Below are 15,321 nucleotides of genomic sequence, written 5' to 3' on the forward strand. Positions count from 1 at the left end.
AATGACCCAACACACCTCCAGGCTGTGTAAGGGCTATTTGACCAAGAAAGAGAGTGATGGAGTGCTGCATCAGATGACCTGGCCACCACAATCACCTGACCTCAACTCAGTTGAGATGGTTTGGGATGAGTTGGACTGCAGAGTGAAGGAAAAGCAGGCAACAAGTGCTCAGCATATGTGGGAACTCCTTCAAGACTGTTTGAAAGGCATTCCAGGTGAAGCTGGTTGAGATAATGGCAAGAGTGTGCAAAGATGTCATCAAGGCAAAGGGTGGCTACTTTGAAGAATCTCAAATATAAAATATATTTTGATTTGTTTACAACTTTTTTGGTTACTACATGATTCCACATGAGTTATTTCATCATTATGATGTCTTCACTATTATTCTACAACAGTAAAATAGTAAAATTAAAGAAAAACTCTTGAATGAGTAGGAATGTCATTTTGACTGGTACTGTATGTGAATGTGATATTTCAGTGTTTTATATTTTATGAACTTGCAAACATTTCTAAAAACCTGTTTTGCTTTGTCATTATGGGGTATTGTGTGTAGCTTGATTACGGGGGACATAACAAAATGTGTAAAAAGTGAAGGGGTCTGAACATTTTCCGAATGCACTGTATTTTACAAGATTTTATTAGGATTTAGTCAGAATAAGGACCAAATACTGTTATTTTCCTTTATCACCTAAAGCTCAATAAGTTCATCTCAAAACAGTGAATGACATTTACACATGTAATGATTTCTTAAGACAGAGATTTAACTTTGACTTTAATCATTGTGTTATTTGTAACTCTATTGAAATGGCAGAACATATTTTTTTCACGTCAACTCACTAAAACCTTTTGGAATGCATTTCAATACTGAATTACATTATAATGATCTTATTATACCCACTTTAACTTATAATAATGTCAGATTTGGTTTGCTAATGTTTGGACATACATGATTAATGTATGTACAATAATTTGATTATTATGCTAAATATAGTAGTTTCTTAAAAACTACCTCTTTGTTTGTAATCTTTTTGAATGAGGTTAGGCTACATTGATCAAGATATCTTTGAAATTAGTTCAATCTAAACAAGCACTACGTCTTTAAAATAACTTTTGTACTCTGATCCCTGATTAGACCACTTTGAGTCTTAGTTTTGTTTATTTAAGTAAACTAATATTTTCTATTATGAATTATGCATTTTCTAGTTGCTGGGTCTGTTTATTAGAACACGTGTTTATTTCTTGTACGCAAAATGTTCCTATTTGTTTGTGAAAATTCCTGAAAAAATAAAACAAGTAAGATCAACCCATAGGTTTTTGGGGCCTCACCCCCGTTATTTGGACTGGACTGGTTGGCCTCGTTCCTGACACTTCCGTAAAATACGTTACTCGATTGGCCAATATCAAGAAATGAAGGCGGGGATTAGAACCACCCAAGGACAGTCTTGATAAGGAGGAGCGTAACGGCGTGTTTCCGGTAAAACCAGGCCGAGAGAGAAAATAGTAACAGTAATCTATGTAGCAACTGAAAATAAAAAACAGTATAGAAAGAGTTGTCCACTTTGTTGGACAACGTCTGTCCAATTTGCCTAACCTTTACAAATAGATATCGATTGGTCGTCGGGAAAAGAGTCGGCTGTAGCAAGGCAATGGAAGCCGAGTTTCGGAAAATCGATGAACCTGGGAGTTGGAACGCCATTTACCAGGTAACGTTAGGTTCGTCTTGGCAAATCAAGGTGGCTTTGAAGTTTCATGTTCTGTGCCTAGTCGGCTAGATGGTAACATTATCGGTTTACAACGACTTTATTACATGTGTGTTGTGGTTATAAAGTATTATTTCAGATGTATTATGTACCAATTTTGATACCATAGCCAGCTAACTAGATTACCTTGTTCCGATTTTTTTTAATGACCAATCTCCTCGGTGCTGTCCTAGCAAGCCCCACTGTTTCGAATGATACAGTTGTAAAATCGAGTAGGCCATGTAGCGCAGGTTGTCACATTTGTAACGTTTACCTGCACGTGTTTGAAACCTTGTAGAAGATTAGTGTTGTTACATTGGCAGTTATTGACGGAGTCATCGATAGTTAAATGTAGACAGATTCCCCTACTTACTCCATGCCACAGTTCAGACATCATGAATGTTACTACAAAAAGGGGCACACCACAATTTCAATCACATTTATCTAACTAACACATCTATTAACTATTAAAATACTCTGCATTACAGACATTGCCAAAGCGTGACTGTGTGGCCAAGATGTGTCATATTTGCGAATAATGTGGTGGATGACAATGATCTATTATAGTGTCAGCATAATTTGTGTAACTGCAGACAAACATTTGGTTCAGGGAAATATCATTTAGATGTCATACTAAGAGTAGATACCACAAGTATCCTGTTATTGTGTTGTAAAGAACAACCTTAGTTTTAGAAAATGGTATTTGAACATCAAGAAACACAGAATCATCCAGACACACCATACATCTGCACAGTAGTACATGCTCATTAAGACCCAGCTAGAGTTTAAACTAGTTGTAATAAACAGAGCACTTTTTGGGGAGAATACCAGTGAGAGTGCATTCATAGGAACAACCATTTGCCTCCCAAAACAAAGATATCTCCCAAGTTAAGAAATCAAGTTTGAATGTATTGTTGTTTTTGCTCTCAGGAAATCCGTCAGCAATCAAGTGAGCTGCCCTGCAAACTTGCCAAATTACCTGAAAACAAAACTCGGAATCGCTACAGAGATGTCAGCCCATGTAAGTTTTGTACTCTTGACTCCATATAGAGGAATGAGGATTGAGCTGCTGAGATTCTTCGTTCTAGATACAAATAAAAGAAAATTGTATTAGTCACACGCGCTGAATAAAACAGGACCTTACAGTGTGATGCTTACGTACGAGCCCCTAACCAACAATGCAGTAAAAAAAATAAGAATAAGAAATAAAAGTAATTAAAGGGCAGCAGTAAAATATATAGAGAGGTCCTGGATGGCAGGAAGCATGTCCCCAGTGATGTACTGGGCTGTACGCACTACCCTCTGTAGTGCCTTGCAGTCGGAGGATGAGCAGTTGCCATACCAGGCAGTGATGCAACCAGTCGGGATGCTCTTGATGGTGCAGCTGTAGAACCTTTTGAGGATCTGAGGACCCACGCCAAATATTTTCAGTCTCCCGCGGGGGAATGGGTTTTGTCGTGCCCTCTTCACGACTGTCTTGTTGTGCTGGGACCATGTTAGTTTGTTGGTGATGTGGACACCAAGGAACTTGAATCTCTACAGAAGCATAACATAGGATAAAAACATGCCAATAACATAATAATAACAGACTGACACATTTGATAAAAGTACAGTTTATAATAAAGTTGATGCATTATGCAGGACAGCTTTTGATACCTGCACAATTTTCTCTTCAAAATCAACACTGTTTTTGTATTTAGGTGCTATATACTGTGACTGAACCGTGTTAAGCTGTAGTCTTTGAAACATCTCATGTATGGCAACAGATGGATCTTTCAATGTCAGATTCCTCAGAAGCAGTTCAACAGAACAAGCTTTTAAAGTATATATTTTTAATCTTCCTTCATGGTAACTCGACACAGCAAAGCTGTTGTGGTTTCCTCTTTTCACAAAGATGCAAAAAACAAACCTAAACCCTATGGGACAGACCAGTCACATGTCAACCAGGGTGTCCATATGTTCTTGTTTCCTGGTTTGAAGTAAAGTGAAACAACCATACACTAGACTTGAAGTATTTTAAATCTTGGTTGTTTACTTTAGTCCCATTCCAACTCTATCTTTTGATTTAGATTAGAAGAAAGAGATAGTATTTCCTGTTTAGTTGAATGGATTAGAAATAAACACTGCTGTGTTTCAGTCACAGATAGACCTGTTGGATGTACTGTACAAATGTCTCTTGAGAACTGAATCTCTAAACAGAAGTCCCGTATGATATTACAAATTGCAAAGTCAAAAGGGTTTTCTTTTCATCAAAGTTCTTTCATTCTCTGCAGTTGACCACAGCAGAATCCGCCTGCAACTGGGTGCGAACGACTACATTAACGCCAGCCTAATTTCTGTAGACGAGGCACAGAGAAGCTACATTCTTACTCAGGTTTGTACTCTGGGCTAGAAGGTTGTGGGAATAAATTGTTGTCTTTATGTCAAGAGATCACAGCAATTTTACCTGGTTCAGAATGTCCAACTTCTAATTTATAAAGACAACAACAGCACAGTGACAACAAACATCCAAATATGACAATAAACAACATCTAGCAAACCCTTCAAAAGCAAGCCGGGCATCCTGTGTGACCTGGCGTGGGGGAGGGGTACAGTTCATAAACATGTATACAATTGATATAGGGTGCATTTGTAAATTCACTCTGGATATCTATACACTCTCGTCTGAGTGTGCCAGAGCGAAGAATAACTGATGAATTTACGAACACTCAATACCCATTGAATATGGCCGGAGTCAGTAAACATTGGCAAAAAAAGCTTACTTCAATTGTTGCCAGCAGCACAGTTACAGTCACCAACTCTATGGATAACATGAAAACAGCCTAACCAGCTCTGCTAGGCAATTAAAATGGTTATAGTGAGGTGTGCTCTCATTTATGTCTGAAAGTAGCTAACAAGCTAGCTAACTTTAGGATCAACCCTACTCCTCTGCCAGAGCGTCCAGTGTGCGCTCTAAACGCTCCGAGATCGAAACGCTCTGAATTTACCAACGGACAATCTGACAAAGCTCTGAATTTGCTTTCTGGCACTCAGAGACAATTTATGAACGCACCCACAGTAGACTATGCTCTCTGGTTTATATATTTTCTTATAATGTCCCAATGACCATCTAGTCCATTGTAATAGTCCTGGAGGTCTGATTCCGCTCATTCCATAGTCATGAAGTTCTTTAACCAAATGTCCATGCTGAAGCACTGAGGTTTACATACTTACATACATACCAGTTTATCAGTATTGTCCGTTTTGCTGATAAAGAATAAATGTTTTATCATATTATCATCACATGGGTTATTTTCTAACATGTACACTCACTGACGTTTAATTTTAGGATTGTGTAAAAGTGTCACTCTGTCTTGAGTGTCATGGTATCCATATCAAAAGTGGGTAACACTTCATTTGAATCTTCACCGACATGCTCCTTCTACTGGTAGCCGGTCACATTTATTACTGATTGACTTAAAAAGAACGGATGAGAGGTGCTTGCAGCATAACTTGGGGCTATTTCTAACAATACCTCCTCCCCCTCTTCTTATTCTAAAGGGACCCCTTCCAAATACATGTGGCCACTTCTGGGAGATGGTTTGGGAGCAGGGGACCATGGGAGTGGTGATGCTGAACCGTGTCATTGAGAAAGGATCTGTGAGTATATCAATGATTATTATTAGTATTTCATTCATATGATCTGCCTTGAATATTGAACTTCATTAACCACTATGGGCCTCCAGTTAGAGAGCGCTACTCTGTTTAAGTAAGACAGAGGGGCAATGAAAAGTGGTTCACATAAGGGCCTTACCTCTTCCTATCTCAAAATATCAATATTATACAGTACCAGTCAAAAGTTTGGACACACCCACTCATTCCAGGCTTTTCTTTATTTTTACTATTTTCTACATTTTAGAATACTAGTAAAGACATCAAAACTATGAAATAACATCTAAGGAATCATGTTGGAACCAACAAAAATATATATATTTTGTATTTGAGGTTCTTCAAAGGAGCCACCCTTTGCCTTGATGAAAGCTTTGCACACTCTTGGCATTCTGTCAACCAGCTTCATGAGGTAGTCACCTGGAATGCATTTCAATAATTTTGAAAGTTACTTCAAGTGCAGTCGCAAAAACCATCAAGATGAAACTAGCTCTCATGAGGACCACCAGAGTTACCTCTGCTGCAGAGGATAAGTTCATTAGAGTTAACAGCCTCAGGAATTGCAGCCCTCAGACCAATCAACATCAACTGTTCAGAGGAGACTGCGTGAATCAGGCCTTCATGGTCCAATTGCTGCGAAGAAACCACTACTAAAGGACCCCAATAAGATGGACATTTAGACCGGTGGAAATCTGTCCTTTGGTCTGATGAGTCCAAATTGGATATTTTTGGTTCCAACCGCCGTGTCTGTGAAACACAGAGTAGGTGAACGGATTATCTCTGCATGTTTGGAGGTGTGATGGTGTCGGGGTGCTTTGCTGGTGACACGGTCAATGATTTATTTAGAATTCAAGGCACACTTAACCAGCATGGCTACCACAGCATTCTCCAGCGATACGCCATCCCATCTGGTTTGCGGTTAGCAGGACTTTAATTTGTTGATCAACAGGACAATGACCCAATACACCTCCAGGCTGTGTAAGGGCTATTTGACAAAGGAGAGAGATGGGGTGCTGCATCAGATGACCTGGCCTCCACAATCACCCCACCTCAACGTAATTGAGATGGTTTGGGATGAGTTGGACCCGCAGAGTGAAGGAAAAGCAGGCAACAAGTGCTCAGCATATGTGGGAACTCTTTCAAGACTGACGGAAATCTATTCTAGGTGAAGCTGGTTGAGAGAATGCCAAGAGTGTGTAAAGCTGTCACCAAGGCAAAAGGTGGCTACTTTGAAGAATCTCAAATATATTTAGATGTAACACTTTTTTTAGTTACTACATGATTCCATATGTGTTAATTCATAGTTTTGACATCTTTACTATTATTCTACAATGTAGAAAATAGGAAAAAATAAAGAAAACCCCTTGAATGAGTAGGTGTCTAAACTTTTGACTGGTACTGTACATATTCAATGTAAATATCCCTATCAGATGTATGCACTTCTGTTTTCAGGTGAAGTGTGCACAGTACTGGCCACCTAGAGCGGAGAGGGAGGCGATCTTTGAAGACACAAATTTCAAGCTTACACTTGTTTCAGAAGACATTAAGTCTTACTACACTGTCCGTCAGCTGGAGCTGGAAAATCTGTCGGTAAGATTCCTCTTCCTCCTTGTGCCCTCTTCTGTTCTTCTCAGATTTATCCACCCATAGAACCAGTGGATCCCAACACAACATTATTATAATTTTTAATGAAATACTTTTACATAAAAACAAACATTGAACAAATGGTTACACTTCGTGTTACAGTGCTATTTTCACACATTTGTATTTGAAATCAAACAATGACTATGAGGTTAAAGTGCACACTCTCAGCTTTAATTTGAGGGTATTTTCATCCATATCTGGTTAACCGTTTAGAAATTACAGCACTTTTTGTGCATGCCTCCCCCCATTTTAGGCGAGCAAAAGTATTAGAACAAATTCACTTACAGTACCAGTCAAAAGTTTGGACACACATGCAGTACTCATTCCAGGGTTTTTCTTTATTTTTACTATATTCTACATTGTAGAATAATAGTGAAGACATCAAAACTATGAAATAACACATATGGAATCATGTAGTAACCAAAAACGTGTTAAACAAATCAAATTAAAAAATGGGTTCTTCAAAGTAGCCACCATTTGCCTTGACGACAGCTTTGCACACTCTTGGCATTCTCTCAACCGGCTGCTTAACCTCTCTAGGGAACGTGGGACGGTAGCGTCCCACCTGACCAACATCCAGTGAAATTGCAGAGCGTCAAATTCAAAAACAGAAATAATGATTATAAAAATTCAGAAAACATACAAGTGTTATACATAGGTTTAAAGATGAACTTCTTGTGAATCCAACCACGGTGTCAGATTTCAAAAAGGCATTACGGCGAAAGCATACCATGCGATTATTTGAGAACATCGATCAGCAGACAAATCATTAGAAACAGTAACCAACCAAGTAGAAAAGTTACACAAGTCAGAAATATAGATCAAATGAATCACTTACCTTTGATCTTCATATGGGTGCACTCAGAAGACATTCATTTACTCAATAAATGTTTGTTTTGTTCGATAAAGTCTCTTTATTTCCAAAAAACATTTTTTTTCGCACGTTTTCTTCAGTAATCCACAGGCTCAAACACAGTCACAAAAGGCAGACAAAAAAATCCAAATTGTATCCGTAAAGTTCATAGAAACATGTCAAACGATGTATATATTCAATCCTCAGGTTGTTTTTAGCCTAAATAATTGATCATATTTCAACCGGACAATAACAGCCTCAATATAAAAAGTAAACAAGAAAGGCGCACTCTCGGGATTGAGCATGAAAAAGCTCTGTGACACTTCAGGTTCCAGTCATTCAGACTGGTCTTACTCCCTCATTTTTCAGAATACAAGCCTGAAAACATTTCTAAAGACTGTTGACATCTAGGATCTGCAATTTGAGTCCTAAGTCAATGGATACTGTAATGGCATTGAATAGAAAACTACAAAAATATAAAAACCCTACTTCCTGGGTGGATTTTTCTCAGGTTTTCGCCAGCCAAATCAGTTCTGTTATACTCACTCACAGACATTATTGTAACAGTTTTGGAAACGTTAGAGTGTTTTCTATCCAAATCTACCAATTATATGCAGATCCTAGCTTCTGGGCCTGAGTAGCAGGCAGTTTACTTTGGGCACGCTTTTCATCTGGAGGTGAAAATAGTACCTCCTACCCTAGAGAAGTTAAGGTAGTCACCTGGAATACATTTAAATTAACAGTTGTGCCTTGTTCAAAGTTCATTTGTGCAATTTCTTTCCTTCTTAATGTTTTTGAGCCATTAAGTTGTGTTTTGACAAGTTAGGGGTGGTATACTGAAGAAAGCCCTATTTGGTAAAAGACCAAGTCCATATGGCAAGAACAGCTCAAATAAGCAAACAGAAACGACAGTCCATCATTACTTTAAGACATGAAGGTTAGTCAATCTGGAAAACTTCAAGAAATTTGAACGTTTCTTCAAGTGCAGTCGCAAAAACCAAGCGCTATGATGAACCTGCCTCTCATGAGGACCGCCACAGGAAAGGAAGACTCAGAGTTAACTCTGCTGCAGAGAATACATTGATTAGAAGTAACTGCACCTCAGATTGCAGCCCAAATAAATGATTCAGAGTTCAAGTAACACACATCTCAACATCAACCTTTCAGAGGAGACTGTGTGAATCAGGCCTTCATGGTCGAATTGCTGCAAAGCAACCACTACTGAAGGACACCAATAATAAGAAGAGACTTGCTTGGACCACGAATCACAATCAATGGACATTAGACCGGTGTCCTTTGGTCTGATGAGTCCAAATTGCAACCTTCGTGTCTTTGTGAGACACAGAGTAGGTGAACGGATGATCCCTGCATGTGTAGTTCCCACAGTGAAGCATGGAGGAGGAGGTTTGATGGTGTGGGGGTGCTTTACTGGTGATACTGTCTGTGATATATTTAGAATTCAAGGCACACTTAACCAGCATGGCTACCACAGCATTCTGCAGCGAAATGCCATCCCATCTGGTTTGCGCTTAGTGGGACTATCATTTTTTCCAACAGGACAATGACCCAAAACACACCTCCAGGCTGTGTAAGGGCTATTTGACAAAGAAGGAGAGTGATGAAGGGCTGCATCAGTCACCATCAATCACCTGACCTCAACCCAATTGAGGTGATTTGGGAAAAGCAGCCTACAAGTGCTCAGCATATATGGGAACTCCTTCAAGACTGTTGGAAAAGCCTTCCTCGTGAAGCTGGTTGAGAGAATGTCAAGAGTGTGCACAGCTGTCATCAAGGCAAAGGGTTGGTACTTTGTAAAATCTAAAATATATTTTGATTTGTTGAACACTATTTTTGGTTACTCCATGATTCCATGTGTTATTTCATAGTGTTGATGTCTTCGCTATTATTCTTCAATGTAGAGAATTGTAAAAAAATAAAGAAAACCCTTGAATGAATAGGTGTGTCCCAACTTTTGACTGGTACTGTATGTGTGTTGAAGTAGTAAAAGGTTAAGTATTTGTTGCCATATTCATAGCACGCAATGACATCAAGCTTGTGACAAATTTGTTGGATGCATTTGCTGTTTGTTTTGGTTGTGTTTTAGATGATTTTGTTCCCAGCATAAATTAATGGTAAATAACGTACTGTGTCATTTGAGTCACTTTTATTGTAAAAAGGAATAGAATATGTTTCTAAACACTATCATGATAACGGATAATCCTGAATAAATGAGAAAGTTACAGATGCAGAAATATCCTACCTCCAAAAACTTACCCTGTTATTGTAATGGTGAGAGGTTAGCATGTCTTGGGGGTGTCGTGTTTGTGTATATACACTCAGTGGACATTATTAGGTACACCTATCCCCTTAGCTACACCCATCCCCCAAGGCACCCAATGTGTGCCAGGAAAACATTCCCCACACCATTACACCACCGCCACCAGCCTGTACCGTTGACACAGGTACGATGGGGTCATGGACTCATGCTGCTGATGCCCCCCCTAATTGTCCAGTATTGGTGATCGCATTCTCACTGGAGACACTTCTTGTTGTTAGCTGATAGGAGTTGAACCCTGTGTGTTAGTCTGCTGCAATAGCCCATCTGTGACAAGAATCGATGTGTTGTACGTTCCGAGATGCTGTTCTACACACTATTGTTGTACTGCATCGTTATTTGCCTGTTTTGTGGCCCGCCTGTTAGCTTGCACGATTCTTGCCATTTCTCTTTCGATATCTCATCAACAAGCTGTTTTCGCCCACAGGACTGCCGCTGACTGGCTGTAAACCCTACATACTCGTGCGTGAAAAGCCCTGGAAGCCGGACATTTCTGCGATACTCGGACCTGACGATCATACTATGCTCAAAGTCACTTAGGTCACTCGTTTTGCTCATTCTGACGTTCAAATGAACAATAACTTAATGCCTCGACGCTGATGCCTCCTGCTTTATATAGGCTCACGGCCACGTGGACCATTTTTGTGAATGGGGGTGGTATACCTAATAAAGTGTTTAGAAGCCGCTTCGGTGGGTTTATGACATCCGTATACAAGCAACAGGTTTATGACTTCCTTCTACAAGCAACTCCAGACTATCACGTTCCAAAGTCATTTATAACATTACATTATTTTTTATTTTTTTACTTGTTCATACTTGTTATGATAGGGCAATACAGCAATCGATGTCTCTGTTCTATTTTATGCTTATTCTGTTTTATTTGTCCTTCTTACAGACTCTGGAAACTAGAGAGATCCTACATTTTCACTACACCACCTGGCCTGACTTTGGGGTGCCCGAATCTCCAGCCTCCTTCCTCAACTTCCTGTTTAAGGTGCGGGAGTCTGGGTGCCTCAACTCTGACCAGGGGCCTGTGGTGGTGCACTGCAGCGCAGGCATCGGCCGCTCTGGAACCTTCTGTCTCGTCGACACCTGCCTCTTACTGGTCAGTACTGGACTGGGAATTCCATAAAAAATGTCAAACTTTATTCCTCCTACAAGGGGAAATTGTGCAAATGTGGTATTGAGAATGAGTTGTGCATTCTCTGACTTTATGAAGAGTCATAACTTCATGCCAGGTTATTATTTATTGTTTTGTAACTAACTTTCTGTGACATTTCTGATTGCAGATGTCCATGCGCAAAGACCCATCAACTGTGCGTATTCGTGACGTGCTGCTGGAGATGCGACGCTATCGGATGGGCCTGATTCAGACCGCTGACCAACTCAGATTTTCCTACCTCGCTGTTATTGAAGGTGCCAAGTGCATCATGGGAGACACATCGTTGCAGGTCAATTAAATTTCTCTTTTAGTTGCTGCCACGAACCAAAGTGTTATAGTAGATCATGCAAGCACATCCAAATATGGTCTCCTCGTTGGCCATAGAATGCTGTTATACTTGTCCTCTAATGAAAAATTGAAGAAGGCTAATTAGGTCGTGTTTATTTGAATAGTTTGGATTTGGGCAGCCCTAACTAGATGTAGAGGTCTCCCCTCATAATGTACTGTAAAAGGTCATAGCTATGCTCTTCTCTGTAAAGCCTTTGAATGTTTAAATAATACCCACATCAATCCTTAAATGTTTACGTTAAGGAGTCGTGGAAAGAGCTCTCCAACGAAGAGGACGTTCCTCCAGAGTTCACCCCTCCCCCGCCCCACTCCCGACCCCAAGGTCCAATCAACGGCACAGTTGAACCTTCCTTCTTTCCTGAAGAGATTGTTGTTGCGCAGAATAATTTCCACACTCGCAGGTAAATAAGATCAGTTCAATTAGTCATTTCTAGCAATCTAGACTTCATATATGCAATATTTAATATCCCCTATCTCTCTGTTGTTGCCCCCCCCCCCCCCTGAATATCTCTTTCCTATGGTAGTGCCCCACCAGAAACTGAACTGCGATGGAGGGGTGATGGTGCTACCTCCCAGTCTCCCACTGTCCCCGCTGATCAACCTGGCTGCCAGGTGGGAAGCAAAGAACCAGATCCCAAAGCTCTGATGGAACCACACCGGCTGCATGAGACTGAAACACAACAGGGGCTGAACCAGGACCAGGCAACAGCAGCAGGAGACGACAGCCTTGAGGCTCAGGGTGCCTGGACCCCCCTGCTGGCCAACATGTGCCTCTGCACTGCCCTGGCCCTGGGTGCTTACATCTGTTACCGGGCATGTTTCCACTGATCTCCTCTACCCTCCTCCCTCTCTTGCTCCTTCCTTTCTCTTGTCTGTTTTTTTGCAGGGTGAACTGGGCAAGTGGATTGTTTGGATTTCAGCAAATTGATTGATTCAGACTCGCTCACTTGTTTTCTGAACAGAGCGTGAGTGTGGGAGGAAGGACTGCCCCTTTTCCCTTGTCACCCACCGTAGCTCCCATATGAACTGTCAGTTTGGACTCTCAGGACCTCAATTTTCAGGTGTCGCATCCCAAATACAGGTGTTGATTTAAAATCAAATGAGTGAGCAACAATTTTTCATCATAGTCGTTAGTAAAGGAAGATGTGTGTGTTTGTTCCTGTGTTCTATGAGCTGAATGGTTTACTAGTTGACCCTACCTACACACATGCACCCTCTATTCAGTTACCAAATGGCACACTCATAAGTGTTCTTCCATTTCAGCCTTTGCAAATAATGTCCATTGGCTATTCACCTTTCTCTACCAAATAGTTATTTCAATCCAGCTCTTCAAATAAAAAATTGGTCAAGAGGAGTTACTCAGTGCTTGATTTGTGGCAACCCTGCAGTGCCAACATAATGATTTGCTGCGGAGACATTAGTAAAAAGAAAACAGACACATTTTTCTCCTTGAGATGATTGGGCAGTATTATTCCCAGGAGTAAACTGAGACTAGGGGGTGGCCACTGTCTGAGAGAGAGACTGCCCTCCCTGCCTTCCACTGGTTGAGTGGTGCACACAGTGGGTAATTTACAGGCCATAGGAGAGCTCCCTACCACTGCCCTGTTTTAGGGCCTTTTGGCGAGAGCTGAGTGAGTGAGAGGGCAAGCGAGCGAGTGTTTAGTGAGAGTTAACAGCTTTCTACTGATGCTTGATTTCTATCTGCTGTCTTAGTGGAAAACATCACAAGTTAATAATACAAGTCAGATTTGAAATTTATTCAAGATTGATTCCTGGCCCTTTTCTCTCCCACCGCGTATTCGTTCCTAACTTGACATTTAAGCAGGAGTGTCTTGTTGATAATGTGCTTTGAATGGAAATGCCGCACACACGTATTGTTCTGTAGCTGTTCTGGCTGGCCTAGTTTGAGATGCTGTATTCACATTTAGCCTGTTTCAAAAAGTGGTTCCAGCTAACGCTGATGTACAAATTCCAAAATGAGTCTCCAATGATTTCGCAACAATTTGTTATTGTTGTCAAACCTATTAAATATATAATTCAGGGATAGTAACTTCTTGCTGTCACCACATTGGATGAATAATGCAGAAGCTTTTCATGCTAAAGAAACAAAGTGAATGTGTAAGGAGGAGGGGAATGCATCAGGTGAGCGTTGCATAGTAATTAAAGAGCAGGTATCTGAACACAGGAGGCTGCATTAACGCACAAAAATGCCAGCTCAGCCTACTATATGGAGACACAGACAGCAGCTAACCCTACGCTCCCTTCGCTAGCAATACAAATACTTTATATTGACCTTTATTTTCCCCATCCTCTGACAGCTAAACCCATCCTGCCTGTATGGACAGGGAGCCTGGGGTCTCAAACCAACCAACAAACACCAGCACATGGAATAAAACACTGTAGTGGTGATCAGTTATATTATGTTATGGCATGGGACTTTGCTGTTAAGTTTGTTCTTATTACTTTTTTCCCACATAAACATCCTGCAGTTTTGAATAAACAGGTTTTTAATGAGATTAGTTCAACTGCTAGTTTAATTTACTTTAGTGACTCAAAAAGAACTACTTACTTCCTGAGTCCAACAGCTGTACTTTTTCTCTAGAATGTATGAAAGCCTACCCAAGGACACACCTTCTTGATACTTTTTTCAGATCAGGTTTCATTGTGCTGGCTTTTTCTTTTTTACATCCATCATTGTATTCCTTTTTTAATAAAAAAAATGTACTGCTGATTTGTTCTAGGTTTTGGAACTGAGTCAATTGTAAGATTTTATTTTATCAGACTGAATTCTGAACAAAGACTGTGGTAATAAAATCAGTCCCTGTACTTTCCTTGTAATCTAATTTTTGTTGTATGAGATTGAATTATGATCATATTGACATCACCAATATGAAAAGGGCATTAGAAGAGAATGTCTCACCTAAGAATGGTCATTGAAGCTAGGCTTAGCCTTGCCCGCCATACTAAGGGAGCATATTGATCAGACATCTCTTTGAGCTACTGCTTCTCCCCACAAGACCACAACGTACCAATAATATTGATAGGTGAGATAGGCCTTTCTGTTCCTCAGACATTAAGCAGCTAAATCAGTAGACTTTAAAGAAGTGTCCAGCATACAGCGGTATCACAGATAAAACAATGAGACCGATATTTCAGCGGATGTATAAATGTGAAGCATCGGCTTGACGTTTCCACTCACTACCAAATAATGGCCGGCAGTGGGAGATGATGGAACGAGATGGATGTTGGCCGAAATTCTGCTAATTATCTAATCGATTAAACATTTGATCTCAATACAGTTTTCTGTTCCCAAAACTAGAATTTGTTAAGAACAGAGTGGACTACGTTTTGTCGACTTTACCTTTTAAATCTACAAAACGATTCGAGTTATTGCACACGCGCACTTCACAGAATAGGAGTTCCCTAACGGAAATATATGCAAATATTGCTAGAACACGACAATAGGATCTCGCTAGCTCGTTCTTGGCTCTCCCCACCTCGTTGCTTGTTCTGCCCAATTTGACTGATTTGTTCTCGTTTGAAACAACAGACAGTGGTCTATCTTGGTTTAATAATACAACTCTTTGGCAGT

General features: G+C 40.3%; 1 protein-coding gene across 1 annotated transcript; it reads left to right on the forward strand.

Annotated features, from left to right (window-relative positions):
- The first annotated feature begins 1,462 nt into the window (after positions 1 to 1,462).
- LOC124045950 (tyrosine-protein phosphatase non-receptor type 1-like) lies at positions 1,463 to 14,555 on the forward strand. Its single transcript, XM_046365792.1, has 9 exons — positions 1,463 to 1,703; positions 2,670 to 2,760; positions 4,013 to 4,113; positions 5,280 to 5,378; positions 6,840 to 6,977; positions 11,115 to 11,324; positions 11,509 to 11,670; positions 11,973 to 12,130; positions 12,254 to 14,555. The coding sequence occupies exons 1-9, from the start codon at positions 1,647 to 1,649 to the stop codon at positions 12,555 to 12,557; spliced, it is 1,320 nt and encodes a 439-aa protein (XP_046221748.1). The 5' UTR covers positions 1,463 to 1,646; the 3' UTR covers positions 12,558 to 14,555.
- The last annotated feature ends 766 nt before the right edge of the window (positions 14,556 to 15,321 follow it).

This window comes from Oncorhynchus gorbuscha, linkage group LG10 (assembly GCF_021184085.1).
Source record: "Oncorhynchus gorbuscha isolate QuinsamMale2020 ecotype Even-year linkage group LG10, OgorEven_v1.0, whole genome shotgun sequence".
NCBI lineage: Eukaryota > Metazoa > Chordata > Actinopteri > Salmoniformes > Salmonidae > Oncorhynchus > Oncorhynchus gorbuscha.

What these genes read in the sequence shown, in the direction of transcription:
- LOC124045950 (XM_046365792.1), top strand. Translation starts at nt 1,647, where the DNA reads ATGGAAGCCGAGTTTCGGAAAATCGATGAACCTGGGAGTTGGAACGCC. An exon ending in GTTGGAACGCCATTTACCAG is followed by an intron (nt 1,704 to 2,669) that starts GTAACGTTAGGT and finishes TTTTGCTCTCAG; the next exon opens with GAAATCCGTCAGCAATCAAG. An exon ending in TGGGAGACACATCGTTGCAG is followed by an intron (nt 11,671 to 11,972) that starts GTCAATTAAATT and finishes GTTTACGTTAAG; the next exon opens with GAGTCGTGGAAAGAGCTCTC.